We start from the raw sequence: 24,439 nt of genomic DNA, 5'->3' as shown, positions 1-24,439 counted from the left end.
GCACTCAGAGATAATGTAGATATCTAATAATCTATTGTATCAATTAACAGCTTTTCAGATTTTAAAATGTAATATAAATATATAAATTAAAAATATTTTAAATACTGAGTTTCGGTTTTGTGGTCATTTAGAAGACCATTATTATGGCCAAACAATTTGCAGCACCGAAGTAAAATACAAGCATGAACTTTCCCGTTTATTTCAAATTAAGCCTAAGCCGTATACGATTTCAATGAAAAAAAAAGACAATCATTTTTTTTTTATATATAAAGGGCTGTTTTTTCAAGATTTATCAAGGACAAATAGAACATTGAAATTCCGCAATGCTAGAAGACAAAATTACATGCAATTAATCGAATTTAGAAGGGAAAGGATTGCACCAATATGCATGAAATAGTTATGATAAATCGCACGTATATCTAATCGCTGGTAGTGATCTGGAAATGATCATAAGGAAGAAGTTTATCCTATTGTCAACTGTGGGGTGGTTTTTAATAAACGATAAAGGGTGTCCATGCGAATAAGTTTATCGTCGTATTATTTGCTCTTCACTAACAATTGTTCATGACAAGAATCGTTCATAAGGCAGCTAGGCTTTACTGGTGTCGAGATAAACAATTCTTAGTGACCATACCGTTTATGTCTGGTGCAAAATGATCAAACTTTGAGGGTGAGAAGGTCCTCAGGCTGATGTGGATAATTCTCACTTCTTCCTTAGGGCTCCTTTTTTTTTATATCCATCTGAATTGTTTTAATGTTTTAAAAAGAAAGAAAGAAATTTTGTAAATCAATGATTTAATATTTTGCAGACTAATTTTATTAATTTAGTTACGCCATAAAACTATTCCAATGAAAGCTTTTAATAGTCATCAAAATATAATTTAAAAAACAAACTCTCTTTAGTTGTTGACAATCAATCAAAAATATTTAGGTTAATGTAAAATATTAATTCTTGAAAACGATTTCAGTTACGTTCTAGTTTCAAGTTATATTCTAATTGAGGCTGTATCCCGAGTAAAACAAAAACAATTGGCTGTGACAAAGAAACATATTTACATTATCTATTACTTGTTTGAAGCCATAACAAAATGATCACGTTTTAGCAGCTGTTCGTTAAAAAATGTTCTTTATTATATTTAAGGTTGTTAACCCCCACAAAAAAGTGATTTTAATATCACTTTATTTACCATTAATTTTTTGAATAGATTAGGTTCTACGATATCTTGGGTTGGCCTGAACTTCTTATACGATATATAGGTACGACATATACAGGTATTTAGATGCACCATTTCGCTACGAAGACATAATATTCTCCACCAACATCTATGTGCTTAAGTCTATAGCAGAGCTAGCAATGAAATATGAATGTATTTAAAAGTTATAGAAGGAATGCAAGAAAATGATTACAGAAGGATTACGTGATTTTAATTTTGGTTAAGCTATAAGGATGGCAGGAATATAGAGTACTGATCCCCTTATGAATCTCTGAAATCTCCGCTTAAAATCTTAAAAATTGTGCATTTTGCTTAAAATACTGTTAGAGCACTTTAAAAAAGTAAACCCCACCTTAAAATACTCACTTTTGTTTTATAAAAAATAGAACTTTACAGAGAATCTATTCAGCTCTCTTCCACAAATACTCTTATCGAATTTTTTGGAAAAAAAATATTTCAAATAAAAGTAGATTTATATATTTTTAATCTCTGTACGAAGTGTAAATGAAGCGGTGAGATTAAAAAGGAAAACATTCCCACTGACCTAATTTTTGGGGAATAGAAAAAAACTCCATAGCAAGCAAACTATAGCTTTAAGGCTAAAATGTAAAATTGCAAATTTGTTTTTTTCAAATTTCCAGTATTTATTGACTTAAACTATGAAAGTATTACAAACTTTTTTAGATATTAGAGGCCTGTCTAAAAAGTATCCGACCTTTACTTTTCCCTCGCAACATAAAGACGATAGCGCGGCGCCACTGCACTCAGTAAAGGAAGACACCTTCATGCGCATCTGTGAATTTTGTCACCGCCTTCCAGCGCGTCAGTCGCTGCCTGTGGGTCGCTGAATGTGGTGCTACACAACGTGTTCGTCGCATTACCGATTCGCTCAAGATGACTGAACCATCAAATTTTGTCAAAAGCTTTGTGATTCTCAAAGCGAAACAATTCGTAAGATTCAGCTGGTGTTTGGAGTCGAAGCGATGGGTGAAACACAAATTAAGGAGTGGTTCAACCGTTTCACAAATGGCCGCACATCAGCGGAGAGTGACCATCGTTCTGGCAGACCCCAAACTGCTCGGAGTGCAGCCGTTGTTGAGACTGTGCGAAATTTGGTGATGGCAGATCGTCGCTTGACCGTGCGGGAGATTGCCCAAGAGGTTGGAGTTAGTGCACCTTCAAATTGGAAGTCCTTTTGTTCCGAGGACAACAACTTGGTCACTCTCTGCTGATGTGCGGCAATTTTTGAAGCAGTTGAACTACTCCTTAAAATTAAGGAGTGGTTCAACACATATGTGTTTCACCCATCGCTTCGTCTCCAAACACCAGCTGAACGAATTATTTCGCTTTGAGAATCACCAAGCTTTTGACTAAATTGATGCAGTGCCTTTGCTCAACACGTTCAGTCATCTTGAGAGAAACGGTAATGCGACGAACACGTTGTGTGCACCTCACTCAGCGACCCACAGGCAGCGACTGTCGCGCTGGAAGGCGGTGCCTATTCACAGTACAATAACATTTGAGCTAATGCTAAGCGCCCTGGTGGCCAAACATTCTCAAAACTCCCCATTGAGGTTTAAAAGGAAAACATTCCAGGAATATTTTCTTTCTTAATCTCAGTCAAATATTTAAGGGCTAGTTATGGCATTAGAATGTGGAGGGATTTTTGCTTTCTTTGCCTCAACAGATGCGTTTAGGTATAAACAACAAAATGGCTATTTCAACTCATTTTGTCAAAAAAGTGGAATGTTTTCCTTTTTAATCTCACCGCTTCAAATACATTCGTAGGTCTCAATATACTAAAAAGTAGAAAAAAAACTCTATTCAGTAAAGTCGCATTTTTGGACGGCCAATGTTCTTGAAATTTGGAACTTATTCACACATGACAAAATTATATACAATCGAATTTTCATGGGAAACTTTTTAAAGAATATCGTTGGAGTTGTTTTTGATAAAATCTTAGAAAACTGAAAAAACATTTAGCTACTTCGTTTGATTTTGACTAAACTGATTGCGCCATTGTCTGTTGGCAAAGAGATGCTGAACGATTTTTCGTTTTTTAGTTACTGTTGCTACATCCTTACAAATAAAATCATGCTCTCTTCCACACACATCAGTTTGTAATAACCACTTTTTTGCACCTGTCATCTGGGTAATACATATTAATGTATCACTAGAAATTGTAGCTTATATTACTGAGCTTTAAGGATTTTTGTTTTGTTTTTAATGAGCTGATTATTTTCGGCCTTATATTGCTGATACTAACAGAAACGACTTAAACCTATAAATAATTATTCCGGCACAAATGGATTTTTTTTAGATAGGTAGACAGAATGTGACTTCAATCTAATAAGGAAAAAATAGATAGAGGGACAGATCAATTTCGCTGCTCTTAAGCTGAACATAGTTACAATATTTGATTAAGTGTTTTGCTATTTTTTATTCAAGGTAAAAGTCAATTTTCCAGTATAATTGACAAAGATTTTGAATTAGATATGTCAAATATTTGTAAAGAGTTGAAGTTCCATTTATCCATGTCTTTTGTATTCTTAGTTTTTTGTGAGGTTGTAATCCCCATCGCTTTTGCTATAAATGAAATTGATTCAAACGTAAAAATAAAAAGTAAATAAAAATAAATTTTAATTTATGACTCTTGTAAATCGAATGAATCTCTATTCCTAATAGATGCATTGTGTTCTCTTTTCTAATGAGGTTACCACTGGCTTGAGCAATACTTGAATTTATAATTACCTATATAAATTAAGATGTTTAAGAAATGATAGCTCATCTCTCATACCATAGTCTTCAAGGTAAGTCTAAGTTTGATAGTGCCAAAATATTTCTTCTTCACACCTTATTAAAATTTGATTTTTTGCAGATTGAAATAAGAATATATTTTTTTTTTTGCAGATGATTTTCATGTTTCTACTTGTGGCTATTGTTTCTGGTGTACCTCTACAAGAACCATTACAGGTAACATCGCTGAAAGGTATACCTATAAAAGGAAAACATCCTCCAATCGGTCCTGGAACTGATCAAGGAGTGTACAATGTGGACAAGTTTGAAGGAGATGTACAATTACCACACAAAGTAAATATCTTAAATATATTCGTGAGTATAGAATAGTTTTTATGTTACCTTGGTAAAGAGAAAAAACGAAGGTACGAGTTCTTAGGTTTTTTTTTCTGGAACAACAACTCTTAGCTATACCAGCCGTTTTAACACTGACAATAATAGTGCGACTTGCTTCCTCTTCCTGACAAAACCTGCTCAGCTGTTTGTAGCCAACTATGTGATGTAGGCTTTCTACTTGCAAGGGGAACTGCAAAGCCGAAAAACACTGCAATAACTACCGTTTTTACTATTATAAACAAAAAAAACTGGTGTCTTGCCTTTTAGCTTTCTTTAATACTTTTTAGGTTCTAACATATACATTTTCTTTAAACTTCTAATTTAAAACTTACTGACTTTTTTCTGACATTTCTTAGTTTAAAGCGAGTCATTTCACTGAAATGATGTAAATGTGGGGCCAATCTCCCATCATTACCCACATCTGCCCTAAAAATAATCTCTTTGAAAGAAAATTTTTCGAATATGTTTATTTAAAAGTGTTTTTCAATGTTGCCTTTCATTTCAAAAAATATATAATAAATTAGCTTCACTATCGTACCACGAAAACCAAAAATAAAATTAAAATAAAAAAAATGAATAAGTAACGAATTGATTTTCCCATTTCTGTATTATTCATTTATTTTTCAGCAACCGGAAAATAAGAACGCTGTAAAGAATAAAGCCCTTCTATGGCCGCACGGTGCAGTCATTTATAAGGTTGAGGACAATGTGGGTAAGTTATCTTACAGAACTATACAGTATTGTACTGACTTCTACTAAAATTCTCGGAAAACACCAATTTGAGCTATTGTTTGAGCTCATTCATTCATTTTAATGAAATATTTCTATTTTCATTTTTTTCTTAAAAATTTATTGTAATATAGCTAGCTACATGATATGACCAACTTTCATTAAATTAGTTTAATAAAATGACATAAATTGTTGTAATTAAAGATTTATCAACTGTTATTAAAAATAAATAAATAATTCTTTATTCTTAATTATCTGTTACTTTCCGCAGGTTGTCCTGAGTCCCCACAATGTGAAATTTTAATGAAAGCCATGGATAATTATCATGAAAACTCTTGCGTCCGATTTAAAGAATGGACTGGAGAGGATAATTTTGTGCAAATTTTTTTCAATCAAGGAAATAGGTGAGGAATTAGAAAATCTCTTAAATTAAAAATAAATTCCTAAAATTCCAAAGAGAGACAGTCGCACGTTTTTTTTTGTGTAAGCTGTCTTAAAATTTCACTTATTCAGTTTCTACAAAAACTTGGATTTTACAAAGCATTACTTATGTGGAATAATCATATTGTGTGTGAAATGTTATTTTTCTTTAAATTATTTCAATGGCTCTTAAGAAGAGACTTCCGCACCTTTACTCAACTACGTTATGTACACCTCTGTCAATGCCGGCTTTGCGATTTCCCTGTGAACACATAGTCTTTTTTTCCAGTAACAGTTGGAAATTATCACTATTTAAATTTCACGTTAATTTGACTATGGCTATTTACAGCGTAGTGACAGCATATGAAAACTCCTTTGGTACGATTCTTCTTCTTGCCTGCTTTAAAAATGAAAAGGAGGTTTAACCTTTAACTGAATTGGACAATCTTGTATTCCAAACCTTCCTTATAACCTAGTATAACCAAACCTTGTATTCCATATCTTCTAATGCTCAGAAGGATACTCAGAATTTTAATTAACAAAAGTTATTTTTAAAGTTGTCATGTCTGCATCAGATTTTTTTGTAACAATTATTATAAAAGTTCTACAATCCTTAACTGATTTCATTCATTCTTGGTTCAGATTGAAATTTCATTATTCATTATTTTCTTTATTCCAGTGGTGCATGTTGGTCTTCAGTGGGCAGAATTGGAGGAGCTCAAAAGTTATCGTTGGGACATCGATGTTGGTATTTAGGTAAAGTAGTATTTCATTCTTATAAACGTTTTAAGTACACTTATTAAACACTTCATAGAATGCTGCAATATTTGTGAACGTCATAATTTTTTATTCACTCGTAAACAAGATAAGATGGACAGAGCCTGAGGTCATAATTCAGTATCAAATACGTAAAAGGCGTTCTATCAATAAACGCCTAACGACTCAATTTATATCCACTCTTGCTGAGAGCTCGTTGTCTTATATTATGCAGGAATTTTTAAGAAATAGTGGACGAACCTAGGTTATTGACAATTATTGACAAGTAAAATATCATTAATCAATTGTTTAGTCGAACAAATTATCGATGACCCAGTTTACGATTATGAAATTTGTTAATTAAAAAAAAAACATCGATTTTTGTAACTTAATTTTTATTATTTCATTATTTCTTTCTAAAATGTAATTTTGACATTCATTTTAATTAAGTTATTAGACATCAGTGGATCATTTAGTTTTAAATTATTGTTTAATAAGATCATCAGAGTTCATAGATGAAATAATTTAAGGTCGTTTGCAAAGAGTAGAAAGTTAATTTTTGTGAAACATGTGTTTTATCGTTGAATAAAAGATGAAAGCAACGATCATCCCACATGTGAACTTTGAGATGCGACAAATGACAAACTTTGAGATTCATACATCTGAAACGGCCAGGATAGGATTAGATTAAATTCAAAAGAACCAATTGTTGTAAATTGGTGGTCATTTTACTAAAATATAAAACATTTAATGCTTGTTTTTCTCTTATTGGTTGTCTTTTGCAGGTATTGTAATACATGAATTAGGACATTCTGTAGGTTTTTGGCATGAAATGAATAGACCAGATAGAGACGATTGGATTTACATTTATTGGAAAAATATTTTACCAGTCAGTTAGCTCTTAATAACGTATTCATTTTAATACTTTTGAACTTATTTTGGAAACTAATTACCCATGTTTATTTAACAGCAATTTTCATCAGCATTTAAGAAACAACCTGCCAGTGTGGTAACATATCTTGGAGAAAAATTTGACTATAAATCGATCATGATGTATGATGAATATGCTTTTTCAAAGGTATGTTTATTTAAATTAGACATTTGGATGATTGAAAGCTTTAACTTATTTCTTTACTACATATTTTATTTTGTAATTATAATTTGAAATACAAAAAAAACTTTCTAGACTAAAGCTGTGGTTTCATCCACATACTTGAGTTTTCTATTCATGCTACGATATTAATCTTTTACCACCCATTTGACGTTTCTGTTCACATCATATCCCAGATAAGTAGCCGGTTCGATTATGAACTTTTTCTTCAATATGCCTGTGACTTACGATTTTACAACGATTTTAAGTTTTAACAGATTTTTTTGGAGAGTAAAAATGTAAAAAAAAGCATGAACACAATTATTCGTTTTTGTTTATTAACCTTTTCACATTTTCTTCGATTACTTTTTTTTTAAACAATCTTTACAGGAAACCAGATTTCATTAATAAAGCCAAGAAAAAAATTAGGACAGATTTACAGATTTGATTTGATCCTAAACAAATACTCCTTCATAAAAAAAATAATAAACCAAAAACACAACAAGAAAGGAACGTCTGAATAAATTTTTCGAATATCATTTTTTCAAAAACGATTGCTCAGTCGGCTTGATTCGGAGGATTTTTAGGTCTTTTCAATTATTTGTGGCATTCATTTAAAAATTCACTATCTCTTAACTTACACTTAAACCATTTAAGCTGTTGGCAATTATTTTCACTTATGACCCAAATAATAGCCCTTTAAAAAATAATAAAAAAATTATACAACTTTATTATTAGAAATGAAATAATATTCGATATTTAAGGGATTGTGTGCTTTTAGTTCTTATCTAAATCGGTTATAATGTTTATTTATGAGATTAGATATTCCATATATTTTTGGACCACTTCGAGATTATGAAAGGTTTTAAAGGTTTATCCTAACTGATATCCTTTGGATTACTTGTTAAATCTCTTAGAGAAATGAGCAACCCTAACATTTTCTCTGTTTTTCTTCCTTTCAATTCTAGATTAGAAAAAAGTTTAATTAAATAATGATTCGTTTTTTCATTCGCCTACGTTACGCAGTGTGGACATGCATTCACTACTAGAATACAAAAGCATTTCTGAAAATCAACATGTTACTTAGTTAGCGAACTGAGCCTAGGTTTGGTCATTCAAATTCAACCCTAGTTAAGTACGAACAAATTGTTGATGTATCTTTTTTTTTGTAATTTGAACCCACTGTCAACTTCACTATTCAGCTCCCCGACCCGGGTTAAGAAATTCGGGTAAAGTCAATGGACGAGCGAAAACGCGAGGAATTCCTTAAAGTTCCGTATTTATACTAAGTAAAAGTAGGTGGAATATCGAGAATTTTTAATTCTTGTTTATATTTTTTTAAATTTACGATTGCATGTTTATTTCATTTTGATCACAGTGGTTTTCTAATGGGTTTTGATTTCATTATTCCAGTTGATTGAAGTATAATTATTAAATCTTTAGAATATTATTTAGGTTCTTCTCTTGCTTTATTTATTTCAAAATAGCTTTTTTATAAGATTTGAAATGATCATATCCGTACTTAAATAAATATTGGATTCAGTTCGTAGATCATGTTGATTTCTATTTGTTGCTCTCATTATTATATAAGTACTAACCGTACTCAATTATTTCCCATAAGTCGATAAGCTGACTTTTTTTTAATGTTTATTAATTGTAGAAATATCCAATCTTTTCTGTGAGGCAAATGTACCTAAGTATGATTTTATTTTCTTAAATATGTTCCCAAGAATCAACATTTCTTGGTATTTTTTAACGAGTGTCCAACAAAAACCCTAGCTTGGCAATTCACGTTTATAAACTACTCAGCTATCGTTGCGTCAAACTCACTTACCGTTTCATAGCACTTAAATTAAGATCCCATTAATTGTTTATAATCAACTCTAGTTCTTCATATTATAAAACTAAATATTTAGAATTGATTCATCAAAAGTTTCAATACAATTTTATTTTAATACATTTCATTAAATCTATCTTACAGGATGGTGTATCACCAACGTTGAGATCAAAAACAGGTGAAGAAATAGGACCTCTATGGCGCAAGAATGGATTGAGTAATGCAGATATAAGAAAACTACATAAATTATATTCATGCAAAGGTATTTCTTGTCTATTGTTTTTAATGTTGACAATAATTTTTCAGAGGAAAACGTTTTTTCTCCTAATACAAACTATTTTGGTCATACGGGGTTGATTCCCTCAACTGACTGAGTCCTTTTACATATTGTGGGTGTCTTTAAACATTTTTAAAACTTTTAATGATTTAACTTTTAATAATGGAAACTTTTAATGATTTGAAGTAGTCAAGACCCTTCAATTAAAGAATAGTTTATGTTGTTTCTTTTAGTTTCTTCTACATTCAATAAATTATAAGCAGTATGACTTGGACCTTGTCGGTGGAAGAATACTACTATTTTTTTTAGTAGCGTTAGTTTAGTTTAGTGTCCCTGTATTTATTCCTGATTAAAGAAGGGAAAATTACGTATATATATTTATGACCTTATTGCCTAGGACCTTGTCGGTAGCAACCAGCTGATTTGCTTTACTATACTCAGTCTTTCAATATATTAACTACTCGTACAATACACAAACGTTTAGGAGCACTAACAGATCTTTAAGAGGAGCATAGAATGTCGATTTGATGGCAAATTTGGTACAACACATTTATAGTTATTATTACTGAAAAGAATGTTTTCTTTTTTCTATCAGTGGCTAAAAAATTGGCACTTCGTTTTACGATTCATGTCGGGTTCCACATAAAGCATATTCCTTTGATTCTATAGAAGCTACTGATGAAGGGTTTCGCTACTTTATTGAAGCATAGTAATTTAGATTTTTTATTTTAAACTTTTCTTAGCAATAGACGAAAAAAAATAACCTTTTTCTTATCATTTATGGTCTGATGATTTAATTCATTATTCAGCTGTGAAAAGCGGTCTACTAAAGTTCTTAAGGGAGAGTGTACGTAAGATCCTCCAGTTTGACATAGTAGGTGATTTGAGTTTAGCTGTAAAATGGACCTACAATTTAATCGGTCCTTGTTGCGTGTAGGCTGGGATACCAGTGCTAAGAGTTGCCAAGCTTCCTGTATAAGTATTAAAGTTTACTTTTGCAAGTTAGCAAACACACATACCTTTTCATTGTTCAATTTTCAAAAATTTGGTGGACCACCAGTACCCTGCTTAGAATATAGCTTCTTTTTTTTATTTTTTTATTTATCCTAAAGTGCTCAAACATTCTCAATTGAACAGTTCATCCGGGGTTCCATTATGTATTTTTAAAATTCATAGCATAAATTACAGGTATAAAACAAAAAGATGGCTTTCCGTTTGATGTAATTTGCAATTTTAACTCACACACTTGCGGTTTTCACAACGGTGGCTCTTCTGTGTGGAATTGGCGTGTTTTCAATGAAACAGGTATTAAAAATATACATACATATATTTATATATTTTAATATTATTAAATGAATTATGAATTCCGTATTAAGAATAACTATTTTGCAGAAGGTTATATATACAGTTCATATGAAACTGCTGGTCATACTCCTGGTCATCTAATGTCAGTCAATTTTCATCCTATTAACGAAGGTGATAAACGAACACCGTTAGGATGTTTAAGATTTTGGTACTTACTACAAAGTGATGGCACTTCATTTCTCAAAGTAGGCATTAGAAAACTATTCAGACTTATGTAAGAGAAGGATGTTCGGCAATTGCCAGGGGAAACCCTTTTTTCAAAACTTTCAATCGATACTCTTCGTTCGAACACCATTGGTGTCGTTCATCAAGAGCTTCTTTGTACGATAAATGGAATGAACTAATCAATCAGTCGATCACACTATTCTAGGTTGAACATTATATTTACATTCTATACACAGCTCTTTAAATCTCAGGAGTTCCTGATGAAGACAACAATGGTACTCGGAACTTAGAGCATCAATAAAACATAATGAAAAAGACAAAGCTGGCCATTAGCCAATAATCATTCTCCTCTTAATTTAAGGTCAAACGAATCGCAAACTTATACAGGCAAAGACTTAATTTAAAATTTGATATTTTTTTTTTAAGGTATCACAAGCCTATCTGGACAAGGTTACGCAATTAAAACACCATCCAAAAAATACATACGATCTATGGACGAACAGTACAGTATTAGATAAATGGATTCACGTGGAAATACCTTTGCATACATCAAGACCATTTAAAGTAAGTTTTGAGCATATGTATGTACATTTTACAAATACTTCGTTGTGAATAAAATAATTTTCTTTATTACTAATGTATTTTTAAAATTATGTTCAGTTAATATTTCAAAGTGAATTTAAAGGCGGTAACAAGTACGGAACAATAGCCTTGGATGATATTGAACTTTTATATACTGAGTGCCGGAGTGAGAATCAGATTAAATTATTGCCTTCATTTTCACCATCAGAATTTCTAATGAAAAATGATTATCAAGGTTAGTAAATATTTGAAGTTGCTATAATTAATGTACAGAAAATAGTACCTTTAATTATTATGTATTAAATTTAAAAGAGAACTAAACAATATTAAGAATACCACATATTGAGTTCGAATTAAACTTTAGTGATTGAATTTTCACGGAAATACAAGGGATGATTATCTGCTTGTATTTGAGGATGTTCTACTGAATTTTTGTAGCAAAAGCAAATCTTTGATTGGAAATAAACCCCTTATGGTATGTGGTATTATTTGTAATATCAGGCATTCTGAAAAAAGGAATCCGCATTGATTTGCTCAATATCTATAATGTTTCCTCTAATTAAATTTCTTATAATCTTCCCGGTTTCAACGCCCACAAAAGGTTATGGGCGTCATCTGTAACGAGGGTACCTAGTCCAAAGGCTGAATTTGTTCTTCAAAATTAAAAAGTACCAAGTTCATACTGATTAATTAGTAAGAAATGGTTATTTCAGTCAAAAGTAATAGTGTCATTTTTTCCAGATTCTTTAAAAAACATCTCAAGAATAGAGTTACTACATCACAATCTAATAAACTAGATTTTATTTGTAAGTAACAATATTTTTTACAATTAAGTCAGATTAAATTTTATTTAAACTAGAAAGATTATTCATTTAAAATAATCATATGGAAAGAAAATATTGATTTAAAACTTATTTTAGTACGAAAACCTTTTTAATATATGTTATCATGTAATGTTAATAAAATATTTTTGTTTTAAACATTTGAAATTGTAAATTTACTTGAACATTTATATCGCGAACAAAACAAATTTATTAATGGGTTTTTTCTAACTAGAACCTTCACCTAGTCTATTTTACTTGGCTTTTTCTTTCTTTCTTTTTCGATCGTGTGACGATTAACTTCAATTCTGCATCACTTAAAAACATAGCATATCTAAAAGTTAATAAATCAGACACTTTTTTCGGGTTAATTTAAATTAAATTAATATTAAATATTAATTTCTGGCTGATCTGCACAGACAGGAAGCAAAAACAAATTATGCCCCACTGTGAGATATTGTTGGAATGACACGAAGTTGCTCGAGATGTTGGCCCGTTACTGTCGTTATTTGGCGGAGAGTGATGGCATACCTTTGTGTCAGGTAGCTGCCCGAAAAATGTTTTACTTATTACTCACCAAACAGGTTAATGTAGCTTACGGCATTGATAATAAGAAGCTTACCTGAATTATTGGTATTTAAATATAAATTATGATTTATTATACAAAAATGCTTAGTGCAGAGCTCGACCAACGATCACTTGATAAGGCAGAAAAAATTCATGTCTAAGTTACTTCCAAACACTAAGCTTTTTCTTTGTTATCGCATTTTGAATATAAGTAGATCCAACTGTCTTAGTTAAAAATAATAATAAGAGGAACAGGCAGAGAAATCTGAAGAATTGAAGGTGTTTTCATTTATTGCAGAATACTTTTTTCCAGATTGATCTATAATCGCAGCATGGCAAAAATTGAAAATAATATTAAAAAATAGTTATTTCACCATCAATTGTAAACAACACAAACTAGTACACAAGGAATAAAGAAGTATCTTCTTACACAGTAGAATTAACAACTTTTATTTACAATTTAAAAAAGAAATAACACACAAAGAAAAGGGGCGCGAAAATAACACAACGATTTGTCTTTAACAATACTGATCGAGTATATCCTATAATATCCTAGAAAGACCAGAAAGTCGAATTTTATACAAATAAAATAATTTAATATTACTTTTTTTTTTCTTATTACTCTATTTTTGGAAGACCATCCATCCAACTTGCATTTTTCGTATTTAAATCTATCTATTAAAGCGTAGATACATTCTTATCTTCAGAAGAAAGAGTACTAGATATCGTTGACAGATTTTGGATTTTAATCCTTGAAGCTCTAGCTTTATTGAAGGCATGAATTTGACGTTCACAAAGAAACCTGCATGAACAAAATTGATTAAATAAGACAAAAAGGGAGAAAACCTTAAATTAATCTAAGATAGTCTATTCAAAAACCTCTCTATCAATTATAAATTTAAAATTAATAAGGGTATTTCAAAAAATAAAAGAAAATTATAATTTACTAAGACAAAAATGCTTAATAATAATAAACTAATTTTTAAATAAAAAGATGTTTCTAAACATTTATCCATTTTGGTCGTAGAAATTCCAGAAAGCTGGATAATTTTCAGCACTTAGAGTTTCTTTAAATAAATATTTTGTTTAAATAAATAAGATATTATACCTAGAAATATTACTAAATTTATTGTTGAAAAATGATGTACGACCACTTAAAATATAGTACTTACTTCAAACAAATATACAGAACAAGTAGACATGTGCCAACAGAAATCAACTTAGTCAGACTATCACTGATGAGATTAACGGTAAGACTGACACCTATCAGGCAACAACCAACTAACGAAACAGTTGCCAAAGTATGTCTCCAAGCTGTTACATTCACAACACTTCGAAAATCTACACGATCTGGTGTAACAATACAATAATCTGTACGACATACAGAACAAGTGCCCACATCACTCTGCAAATATCAAACATCATTTGATTAATAAATGTTAATACATATCATAAATAAAAATCACAAAAAGAAATAATTAATTACCTCCATCAGCCACTTCCTAAGACAATTGTGATGAACAAGTTTAACGTCACCTTTGCACACACATGGCGTTATTAGAGGGCCAGCATCCACACGCGTGTTGTCGTAACATATCCAACATTCGGGTCCGCTATCCTCTGCAACATCAGCAACAAGCAAGTAAATATTAGGAGCTATTAGTTTTTGAATTCCAGATTATTAACGGAGATAAGAATAAAAGCAGTATTAGCGTGAATTATGTTTGTATCCAAAATTTGAGAAGATCAAGTTTTAAAAAAGTTTTTAGATTATAGAAAAAGAAATGTTTAAATTCAATCTCCTCAGGTCAAGTACAGAGCAAAAAATAAATAAATCAACTAGTAGACACATCGTTGTTTTCTGGCCAAAATATAGTTATCTTTTATAATGCAGACTTTTCTCAAATTAGATTCTTGATTTATATTAAGCTACACGTCAGCTACCCAAAAAGCTATGCTCACCTAGATATTTTACTTTTTAATCAAAGAAATATGATTTCACACTTTCCAAAATTAACTGTTTAGACAGTAAAAGCTAACTTTTTGAGAAAGACTTTTTTCTACTATATCTTGCAATGTTTTTCGTTTTACTGGTTTGTAAGCATAAATATTATTTCTATAAAAATCGATCTCTGAAAAAAATCTTACCAGATCCAGAAAGGCTCATTTTTTCCGCAAAAGTCGAATCCTTTGTAGCCTCCCTAGAAATGTCGTAATCCCTATTCTTTAATAATCTTTTCGGATTCAAAATCCACAACTGTTCTGGTCTAAAAAAAAAGTTTTTTTAAAATGTTTTAGATAAATACGCGCACATCAATTTTAAGAAATGCGCAAATAATTATTTCCCAACATACCTCATACAGTTCCAAAGAACACAAGGGAACCATAACGCTACTCCAATTTCAGCGCTTCTAAACAATAAATTAAGAACATTCCTGCTGGATATTGGCACTCTGCAGAAAAAAAGCTTAATTTAATTCACAAGGTAATTAAATTTAACTATTAAAAAGGAAAAAAAAATTTTTACTTACTTATCTTTCCAAAACAATTGTCCTAAAGTCTCAAAACATAGGAAAAATATCATTGCCATCAACATAAGGGCCTGAGAGAGTAAACCTAGCCTTGATTGATGCAACTGTGACGTGTCAACTGCTTTAGCTATTCGCTCTTTTTTCTATGTTTGACAAAAAGAAATAGCTTTTTATACTAATAAGCATTCATTTAAATAGAACACAACTAAAAATTGAGCATAAAACTAAATGGATGGTTGGGAGTAAAAGAAGAGGCCATTATATTTCGTGTTAAAGATTTGATACTGTTATGGGAGCTCGAATAATTTTAAATCTGTTCCAGGTGGTGTTCTTGGAGGAAACGCCAAATATTCATTATAAAAGCGATTGATTGTGGAAGATATTTTGCGAATTAAAGCCCTGATGTTAAGATTACTAAGCTTTGGAATAAGCTATAAATATTATGTGCTAGCCATTAACCACTCCTTAAGATGTAACCTCTCTTACAAAGTGAAAATGCTTTCAAATTGCAGATATTTACGTACTATGTATTACACTGCAGATGATAGAGGCAATTACTTGATAAAAACACTGTGGAAAATGTAATTAGTCAAAGAAGGGCTTCAAGGCACTTTTGAATAGAAAAATCAATGCTACAAAATCAGCAGACTAAAAACAACTGCAATTTAATAGAATATTTGTGTTTCTACCGGTTTTTTTTTTTTTTTTTTCCAATCAAATCCATTTCAGCGAAATTTTCGGTTTAAGAAATTTTCAAGAAACCAGAATAGGATAATGAAGCTTGTTGAATACGGAAACGTTATGACTAGACAAGAATTTCTAAATCTGATGTGAAATATGGACTGATGAATTATCGAGTTTTTGAGCTGCCTTCGGTCCGGTTGTTTGCCCTGCACATTGACACAATGGCTACGAAGACGAAGGTGATGATTTTGCTTTGTGCTGCATACTTGAGATACACCATCAAACTTATATCAAATATAAGGCTATCATGGCCTTGAATTACCCATATATCTAGTATGTCATTCTTTTTTTTTATTTTTGGGTGCGGTGAAAGTTTTCATAAGCGTTACTTTTTATTTTTGGCCCCTACTGTTAGGAACTTACGCCTACCAAGTCCTGTGAAATTGCCAGAAATTGTTCTATCAATCGTCATTTTTAGCTCATTCCATAGAATAAATCCTCAACTGGATGGACGGATTCGCTGTCAAATGATGTGCGACTATCTTTGAAGCTGTAGAAACACTCCTTTATACATTTGAATCTCAAGGCACTTTCTCGAAATCCAACAAAAACTTTTATAATTAGTTTCAGAAGAGTAACTATTTTCAATAAGTGAAAATACTTACAGATTCAGCCTTAAATAATTGTGTCGCTTCTTCAGTTGCTTGCTGACTACTTACACCTTCATCTAACAAAAATCCGCCTCGCACCTATTTAAACAAAATAATAATACTCAACAATAGGATGAGAGAATTTCTAAAACAAGCTATTATGAAAAATGAATTAACAAAATTACCTTAAAGAAAACTTCCACGCCGTATATCAGAAAGAATACAACATTAATAAAAAGAAGTACCGCGTAACATCCATTGAATACCAAAGTATATACACTCTGAAAAATTAAAAATAACTATATTAGAGTCAAATTAAACAATAATGAAAATCATTATGGTTCTAGAAGCACCTAAAATCATTAAATTTAAAAGTTTACCTTCATTTGTTCATCAGGTTTGAGAAAATGGACAGCAAGAAATTCTGCCAAAAACAATGAATACGAAATAAAATTGAAAGCTAGGAAACCAAGGAAGGACTTGCTCAGAAACTGGCGATGTTCCCATCGTAAATCTCGCAAATGGAATATCTAAAAAATTTTTTGATAAAGTTTCAAAAAAGACAAACATTCAAGTCATTATTTGTTTATAAACAATAACATACCTCAGCCCAGAAACATACAATAAGTGATGAACCTGACAGTAACAATGGATAATACGCACTCATCAGACCTCTGGACCACCATTCCTCATAAGCGTTCTAGAGTAACAATAGCTATATAGAAATTTAACTTTTTATTTTATTTTTTTTTTACATTATTTGAATACCTACAGGAGATGTAAAATAAGTTCCACGGATCACGGATGCCAGAAACACAACAAAGTAAAGTAGTTTTTGTGTAGTTATTCTACATGCTCTCATCAATGAGGGTGTTTTAAGCCTGAAAAAATAATTATATTAACCGAAATTAAAAAATAACGCTATATATGCACGTATTCGTTAAATTATGCGACAACAAGAGGTAAAATTTGCAAAACAAGATAAATGTTGAATTTTTATCAGCTGCATTTCATTTATACGAACGTGATAATATTAGTTCTATGTATTTACAAACAACTATTGCTGCTATTTTTATTTTTTAAATGAATAAAAGATATTTACCTATTCCATTCAGCGACAATGCACATGATCAATTGCACAAAGCAGACAAACGCTACTGCAAAGAAAATGGTGGCAAAAACCACAAAATATGACGTGTTTGTGAATCTACATTCATCACCGATAAATTGGATCTGAAAATAATAAGTTTTAAATCTACTATTATTTATCTGAAAACGAAATTAAGATAGATAATTAAAGCGAATAGTAGCTTAATTAAAGTCAGACCCACTGTAACCTTAGAGATTTATTGTGGTTTCCTTAAATATCTGCTTATCAAATAATGTAGCAATATGTGAAGTGTACCATATGAAATGTACCAGTTTAGGTACAAGTAGTAGCACACGTGAAATGCCATTACAACATCAACTATCTTATTGCGGGTGACAGTACAAGTATATGTAGGTAGTTAGGTAACTCGTAGAGCGTAAAGATCCAGAAAACTGGTCATTCAACATCCCCCAGCGGAATGAAAAAGATTAATAACTCACAACTGAATTATTAAAAATTCTTAGTTTAATTCTGTAGTTTAAAACTATCATTAAAGTTCCTTAATTATATATTTCAATACTATGAACGATCGAATTGTTAATAATAAAAACTAACTATAAATGTACAATAAGCAAATACCTCACAGAAGCAAGTTCCATTTTGACATTCCCCATGACCTGAACAGTTGTCAGCGCATTTCTGTGTTACCATTCCGTAGTGCATAAGAAATTTAAGTGCAGAATTCACTTGCCCGCTCATAATAAGGCTGTATGTACAATTAAAAGAAAAAAATCATCAGAATTCATGATTAAAAGAAAATTTCAAGTAAGTATAAGTAAACTATTACAAAAATAGAAAATAAGTATTTTATGTTAAAAGAATACAAACCATGTCTATGCTAGCCATCACTTTTCACAACTGATCAAAATTAATTAGGCTTTGACATTAATTTTTGTAATAAAAAAATACTATTATATTCACCATAATATTATAATATTGTGGGAAACTAGCTTCAATCTGAAGAATTAGATTCTAATAGATTCCTAATTCTGAGCTAAATTCGAATACATATGTATGTAATTTCACATGTTTTGGAAATTTGATGTTTAATTTTAAGTTTACATAATGAAAACTGGTACAGATAAAATAAAGCAGTATAATAACAAGTATCTCCTACTTAATAATAGTACTCAGTAGATAAAATAATATACTCACTTTATTTGGCTGGTTGAAAGACCAGCTCAAAAATTTCGATGTTTTCAAGTTTCGCTTAAGAATGCATTGAAATTCTCAAGAACAAAACGAAAAAACTTCACATTCATTTCAAACAATAGCAGATGCCATTCTTTATTTCCACAAACAAACAAAAAAGTCCCTAGGAAAACATTTTGCAACCAGCCATAAAGCAACTCAACAGCTGTTAGCGCACGCTCAGTATTCACAATTAATGAGTATTGACGTTTCGAAGAGTTGTGCGTACTCTATTCAGTTGTACTGAATCATGGCGTTAGAGCTACCATAAATTTGAAAAGTAACACAAAATTTAAACATAAAATTATGATTCCTTCAGTACTTGTTTCCTTCATATGATTGAATGATCGTCACGCAAGTGAGGTTAACTATTGTATTCCGCTCATTTTCAAAGTGACAAAATGAACTAACACAATGTAAATTTGTAAAATGTATTGACCCAACTTAAATAAACGCCTCTTGTCGCCCCTCGTATTTTAGTTACAAATTATATACAATAAATTTTCGACATATTCATGTTTTTTGCGTGCACCAGAGAAAGACAGTCATTAGAGAGATTATTTTGTGAAGCAATAAATAAGACCTTCCGAATTTTTATTGATCCTTTTTAAAAGATTTATAAAAAAATATCTAAGATCAGTCTTATTTTTAAAAAAATTATGTCAGAATAAATTATAGAAAATGTTTGAGGAAACGCGTCACCTAAGGGAAAATATTAGCTCAGGGTTGGTGAATTGGAAACTGATTGTTCGAAATAATCCGCCTTCCTTTGATTTTCTTTTCTTTTTTTTGGAAGCCTCTTAATGCTCCCACTCAGGTAATATAGAATGCTATCTTTAACGAGTGGTCACATTCCAGAAGCCAGTAGTAATTCACTGAAAAGGATGTATAGGGTCTTATCTCTAAAGTTCTATAAGCAGGGCCGGCGTCAGCACCCGGGCAAGTGCCGGGGCTCATATCGCTTCTAGGGGCCCCCAGCACTCCCCCAGTATGGACCTAGAAGGAGCGATTAAAGCGAATGAAAAAGTTCGATCAACAAAACTCAAGATTAAGCAGAATTATTGCCAAAGAAGTCATCGGCTAATCTTCAGAATAGCGACCGGGGGCGTGGCCTATTTATTTAGATCGTTTTATTTATTATGTAATTTTTAATCTAGTACGCTGTCGCCCCATGATTTGCTCCAAAAAGAGGCCCGCCGAAGCTCTGTCGCCCAAAGACGCTCAAAAACCTGGAGCCGGCCCTGCCCATAAGCATGATTTTACTCAGAATTAAAGAAAACAACATTATTAATGTAAATAAATATTTAATTTCTTAACATAAAAATACAAAAAGAAAAATAGGAAATACATTAATTACACATTATAATTATTATATAGAATTTTCTACTTATTTTCAATAACGAGATTCTTTGCTTTGTACAATGAGGATAAAATTACCTGAAACAAATAAAATTACTTCAATACGACAAAAGCGCAGTGCGAGCGTTAGTAAAGAGATCACAAATTAATATAAATTGCAGTGACTGAACGTTAAAAATCCTATTTCTTAAAATTTATTTTGAAAATTGTTTTGTTTAATTAAACAGAAAACAAGGCCTATTAGACAAGCAAATGTCGAGCAAAATTAGATTCTGAACTGCGATAATTATATTATCGGCTAATAACTGCTATGACCAATTTACGCGTTTTTTCGAAAAGTGGTGTGACGAGTTTTATTTTCAGGACTCTTGAAACTCCTACACGTGTCCTGATCCTAAAAAGCGAAAAGTACGTTACAACAGCATCACTACATTTATAAAACACCTTCACATCCCTCATACCATTACAGATACAATCTTCATATACTTGTTCACCATGACAGAAAATTTCATCTTACTGTCATTCTTCTAGGCGTTAGTAACAGTCCTCTTCTTTAAGGTGCAGGTAATTTTTAGAAGAACTCCAACAAATATAAATGTAAAGGCTGTAGTATTCATAACGACATGACATCACTTTAAATTTTACCTTTATTGAAACTAAGGTTGTAACAACTGCTATTTTAGGTTGCAGTGGATTTGGCCTTACCACTATCCACATCTACTAACTTCATCTTTCACATATTGCATCCTTCATACTAACGTCCTTTAAGTTCCTAACACTGAAATATCATCTACGTTAGTCTCTCAATTATTTTTGCTTAGTTGGCTACGAAATATTCAGGAGTATGAAGGCCTCCCTCTGGGTCTATGGAGACTAAGGCATCTGTGACAATGCGGGAGACGGAGTTGGGCTTTTCAAGATTCTCTAAACATTATTCAAGATTTCTTTTGCTGTATTCTAAGACATAATTTACAGCTTGATAAAGAACATTAACTCTTTTGTAAAACAAAAAAAAACACAATTTAGAAACCTGAAATGCTCCTTATTTAATCTAAAGGATTAACTGTTTTACTGAAGGTTCCATTTTTATTGTCAAATAATTAATATTTAACAACTGTGAATTACCTGTCTTTTCAACATTTCTAAAGCTTCTAATCCTTCAGCATATTTTTCTTCAATGACTTTTTTATCTGATATGTCTTTATTCATTCTGAATCCATCTCGAATCCTACGAAATCCATACATCCTGTATTAAACAGAATATATTTTTATAAAGTACATCATCAGATATGTGTTTATTAATTACCAAATCGTGTATTCACCGAAAATTATAAGCAGGAAATTTGGATGCTTCCCTCAATAAATTTTTGTACAAAGCAATCACCTCCATCTTAGACACCATTTTAGTGAAATAGGTCTGCAACAAGCAATTGTCAAAAATAACCATAATTTTAAAGACACTTTCCTTTAAATATCTATAATAATTTACAATACTTTGAACCTTAAATGGATTCCTATTACTTAATTTAATGCATTCGCTTACTGGTTAACTAAATGCTTTAAACCTGCATATTTATTTTCCGTTTTTATTTACCAGTTAAAACTTTTCAGGACACTACTCTTAACGTTTAAAATGTAATAACCTATCATTTAGTAAACTTTTTGCCATTATATCCGTTCTTTGTGTGCTATTGATTCTACCAATCTTTATTTTTAGCAGCTTTACTACAATCTAATTATTTTCACTTTAATTTTGTGAAAATCACTAGTCAAAATCTTTAATACAATTTTTAAGTACAAAACAATGTTTAAATTTCTTACTTATTTTTCTTATGTTAAATAGATATAACTAATTGACTAAATACGATATTTTTTCACCTAAATTTAGGTTGGTGTTAGATTTTCACATCGCCATTATCCTACTCATTTATCAGGTGAGTTAGCAATGTGAGAAGTATATCCTCTATTATTACTCCTGTGTAAATTATTTTTTAAGAATTTAATTTTGAGTTCATTACAGAATAAAATGTCGAGTGCTGTATCTACAACCGTTAAGCCCCAGTTGAGAGGACTGCTACAGTCTAAGATCAAGAGGAACCTTATAGTTGCCATGGGCTTATCTGTGGTATCAGGAGTTCTTTTTAAAATATTCGTTAGTGATGCAAGGAAAAACCAATATGCTGAATTTTACAAGTAAATTGATTGATTTTGTATTATAATGTTAATTAATGAAGATTTATATTTTTTGTTATGCAGTGTTTTTTTTTATCTTAAGTGCTTGTGTTAGATATTAACCTTACGGCTCACTTTTATTAAAAAAAAAGTTACTGAAGAAATGATTTTCTTGTTTCCAAGGAGGTTTTTTAAACATTAATGTATACGGTAGACTGTGATATATTCGAGGCCATTTATTTGAGTATGAATTTTATTAATCCATATATCATTAAGGATTTCATCTGTCAGGTTCCTCTTTCATTTCCCGTATTAAACATATTTTACACAATTATTATGTACCATTAGGGCAGTCAATCGTAAAGTAAGAGTCATACTGATTCATCAGAAATGTGATTGTGTCCAGATGGATTATTTTTGTACCAGTTACACGTTTTCATTGTTATTGCAATTACAGTCCCTTAGTTTATTTTTTGGGAAATTTCCCAAGCTTTTTTTTTTTACCCAGGGAGTTATAAGATTTCAAGAGAGATGTCATGCGTTAAAGGCATGTTTAAAGACTTGTTTTTTTCCAGTAATTTGTGTAATATTTAACTTTCTATAATTGCACGATTGCAGACCACTAATAAAAGAATACACGAAAGAAAAATTGTCTTATGTTTTTAATAAAATAGCGTTCCAATTTTTTGGTACAGCTATATAGTAAGTTTTGAACATTACTTTCTTGAATGTATCAAATTTTCTTCAGGTCACAGTAACAAAAAATGCTATTAGTATGATGTCTTTTTTTTTATATGTTTACGCATATTTTTTACAGACGACTAGTTTGCTTTTTCTTTTAAATTGAGGCGCTTCAATTGAGACAGGATCTTTTTCAGTGCCCTCCCAACCTCTTAACAGTTTTTCGTTTTGTATAACAGTTATCCCCTTGAGCAGCAAAGAGGATCGTGGGAAAAGTAAAACTCAGGAACATGCACCTAAATCGAACTAGGGATGCCAATACCTTCGCTTGAGAATCCTGTATATACCCACTATGCTGACCCCTCCTATAGTCTTCGATCCTTCCACACACGTATATCATTCTTGATTGTATATTATTCAAAATCTATCTTCGAGGTTATGATATGAATGGATAGATTTGCTTTAGTTTCAAATTAATTATCAATTTGTCATTTCTTCATTCTTCCTAAATTTCTTACAACAAACATCTTTTTTAACTTAATGACTTTTATTTTATAAAAAGTTTTCAAATCAAAGAACTAATTGTCCATACTAATAATAAAATCTTAATCCATGTAGTCGATGTTCACCATTTCTGTATTGTTTTTTAGCTAACCACCCCGCAAAAAAAACAAAAAAAAAAAAACGAATTAAAGGCACTAGTGGTACGCGAACGTAAAAAGATCATGCCGTAGGATTTTTTCCCCTCATCGACTGCCTTGGTATTAGCGCCGACATTTATTAATAAATCCATTGTTTTAAATATTTATACTTATTTATAGATGTTTCATAAATCTTAAAGAATACCTTTAAATAAATGAATACTATTGTTATAGTAGTAACAAAAATAAATTTCCTTTCTATTAATGATTTCAGGAATTATGATGCTGAGGAAGAATTCAAAAGGATGAAAAACCTTGGTTTATTTCAATCTGGTTAAATAATATGTATGGAAATAAAAATAATAACAATATGGTAGTTTAATTGTTTACAATAAATATTAATAAAACTTTTAAATTTAAAACGT

At 31.0% G+C, this 24,439-nt stretch overlaps 4 protein-coding genes across 16 annotated transcripts; 2 read left to right on the top strand and 2 right to left on the bottom strand.

Moving 5' to 3' along the window:
- Positions 1-1,925: 1,925 nt before the first annotated feature.
- LOC141456512 (meprin A subunit beta-like) lies at positions 1,926-22,454 on the top strand. 3 transcript variants are annotated; one of them, XR_012459803.1, is made up of 15 exons: positions 1,927-4,024; positions 4,125-4,304; positions 4,974-5,058; positions 5,347-5,479; positions 6,175-6,251; positions 7,037-7,140; positions 7,222-7,329; positions 9,323-9,440; positions 10,644-10,760; positions 10,848-11,005; positions 11,412-11,549; positions 11,646-11,802; positions 12,309-12,373; positions 15,254-15,440; positions 15,809-16,922. XR_012459803.1 is itself a non-coding variant. In XM_074132609.1 (14 exons), the coding sequence occupies exons 2-13, from the start codon at positions 4,125-4,127 to the stop codon at positions 12,362-12,364; spliced, it is 1,431 nt and encodes a 476-aa protein (XP_073988710.1). In that variant the 5' UTR covers positions 1,926-4,024; the 3' UTR covers positions 12,365-12,373; positions 22,409-22,454. The 3 variants fall into 3 exon arrangements, 2 of the variants coding, with proteins under 2 accessions (XP_073988710.1, XP_073988709.1); XM_074132609.1 differs by lacking the exons at positions 15,254-15,440; positions 15,809-16,922 and adding an exon at positions 22,409-22,454 and having other exon boundaries at positions 1,926-4,024; XM_074132608.1 differs by lacking the exons at positions 15,254-15,440; positions 15,809-16,922 and adding an exon at positions 12,808-13,414 and having other exon boundaries at positions 1,926-4,024.
- LOC141456511 (uncharacterized) lies at positions 13,390-19,502 on the bottom strand. Of its 2 annotated transcripts, none has more exons than XM_074132605.1 (14): positions 19,126-19,502; positions 18,550-18,676; positions 17,923-18,053; positions 17,593-17,701; positions 17,425-17,520; positions 17,201-17,350; positions 17,006-17,101; positions 16,836-16,919; positions 15,487-15,629; positions 15,310-15,408; positions 15,104-15,222; positions 14,442-14,575; positions 14,128-14,360; positions 13,390-13,757 (listed from the first exon to the last, which is right to left on the bottom strand). In XM_074132605.1, the coding sequence occupies exons 2-14, from the start codon at positions 18,667-18,669 to the stop codon at positions 13,634-13,636; spliced, it is 1,638 nt and encodes a 545-aa protein (XP_073988706.1). In that variant the 5' UTR covers positions 18,670-18,676; positions 19,126-19,502; the 3' UTR covers positions 13,390-13,633. The 2 variants fall into 2 exon arrangements, with proteins under 2 accessions (XP_073988706.1, XP_073988707.1); XM_074132606.1 differs by lacking the exon at positions 19,126-19,502 and adding an exon at positions 18,799-18,948.
- Positions 20,446-22,366, bottom strand: bcn92 (LYR motif-containing protein bcn92). Of its 9 annotated transcripts, none has more exons than XM_074132619.1 (4): positions 22,342-22,366; positions 21,843-21,937; positions 21,646-21,766; positions 20,446-20,598 (listed from the first exon to the last, which is right to left on the bottom strand). In XM_074132619.1, exons 2-4 carry the CDS (start codon positions 21,920-21,922, stop codon positions 20,545-20,547), a joined length of 255 nt encoding a protein of 84 aa, XP_073988720.1. In that variant the 5' UTR covers positions 21,923-21,937; positions 22,342-22,366; the 3' UTR covers positions 20,446-20,544. The 9 variants fall into 9 exon arrangements, with proteins under 9 accessions (XP_073988720.1, XP_073988725.1, XP_073988719.1 ...); XM_074132624.1 differs by lacking the exon at positions 22,342-22,366 and adding an exon at positions 22,115-22,272 and having other exon boundaries at positions 21,646-21,748; XM_074132618.1 differs by lacking the exon at positions 22,342-22,366 and adding an exon at positions 22,115-22,264.
- On the top strand, positions 22,409-24,436 carry LOC141456518 (cytochrome c oxidase subunit 6C-like). 2 transcript variants are annotated; one of them, XM_074132625.1, is made up of 3 exons: positions 22,409-22,454; positions 22,541-22,713; positions 24,289-24,436. In XM_074132625.1, exons 2-3 carry the CDS (start codon positions 22,547-22,549, stop codon positions 24,350-24,352), a joined length of 231 nt encoding a protein of 76 aa, XP_073988726.1. In that variant the 5' UTR covers positions 22,409-22,454; positions 22,541-22,546; the 3' UTR covers positions 24,353-24,436. The 2 variants fall into 2 exon arrangements, with proteins under 2 accessions (XP_073988726.1, XP_073988727.1); XM_074132626.1 differs by having other exon boundaries at positions 22,443-22,467.
- Positions 24,437-24,439: the final 3 nt, after the last annotated feature.

The sequence above is a fragment of the Rhodnius prolixus genome, unplaced genomic scaffold, assembly GCF_049639745.1.
Source record: "Rhodnius prolixus isolate KJV_2025 unplaced genomic scaffold, Rpr scaffold_4, whole genome shotgun sequence".
NCBI classification, from domain to species: Eukaryota; Metazoa; Arthropoda; class Insecta; order Hemiptera; family Reduviidae; genus Rhodnius; species Rhodnius prolixus.
Note: the sequence above shows the minus strand (reverse complement) of the source record. Positions and strands in the feature narration are given on the sequence as shown.

What these genes read in the sequence shown, in the direction of transcription:
- LOC141456512 (XM_074132609.1), top strand. Translation starts at nt 4,125, where the DNA reads ATGATTTTCATGTTTCTACTTGTGGCTATTGTTTCTGGTGTACCTCTA. An exon ending in ATGTACAATTACCACACAAA is followed by an intron (nt 4,305 to 4,973) that starts GTAAATATCTTA and finishes TTTATTTTTCAG; the next exon opens with CAACCGGAAAATAAGAACGC. An exon ending in ATGAATATGCTTTTTCAAAG is followed by an intron (nt 7,330 to 9,322) that starts GTATGTTTATTT and finishes TCTATCTTACAG; the next exon opens with GATGGTGTATCACCAACGTT.
- LOC141456511 (XM_074132605.1), bottom strand. Translation starts at nt 18,669, where the DNA reads ATGAGCGGGCAAGTGAATTCTGCACTTAAATTTCTTATGCACTACGGA. An exon ending in GCGTGGAAGTTTTCTTTAAG is followed by an intron (nt 16,920 to 17,005) that starts GTAATTTTGTTA and finishes TTGTTTAAATAG; the next exon opens with GTGCGAGGCGGATTTTTGTT. An exon ending in AATTATTTAAGGCTGAATCT is followed by an intron (nt 15,630 to 16,835) that starts GTAAGTATTTTC and finishes TGTCAAACATAG; the next exon opens with AAAAAAGAGCGAATAGCTAA.
- bcn92 (XM_074132619.1), bottom strand. Translation starts at nt 21,922, where the DNA reads ATGGTGTCTAAGATGGAGGTGATTGCTTTGTACAAAAATTTATTGAGG. An exon ending in TTTCCTGCTTATAATTTTCG is followed by an intron (nt 21,767 to 21,842) that starts GTGAATACACGA and finishes TGTTTAATACAG; the next exon opens with GATGTATGGATTTCGTAGGA. An exon ending in TAGAAATGTTGAAAAGACAG is followed by an intron (nt 20,599 to 21,645) that starts GTAATTCACAGT and finishes TATTTGTTTCAG; the next exon opens with GTAATTTTATCCTCATTGTA.
- LOC141456518 (XM_074132625.1), top strand. Translation starts at nt 22,547, where the DNA reads ATGTCGAGTGCTGTATCTACAACCGTTAAGCCCCAGTTGAGAGGACTG. An exon ending in CAATATGCTGAATTTTACAA is followed by an intron (nt 22,714 to 24,288) that starts GTAAATTGATTG and finishes TAATGATTTCAG; the next exon opens with GAATTATGATGCTGAGGAAG.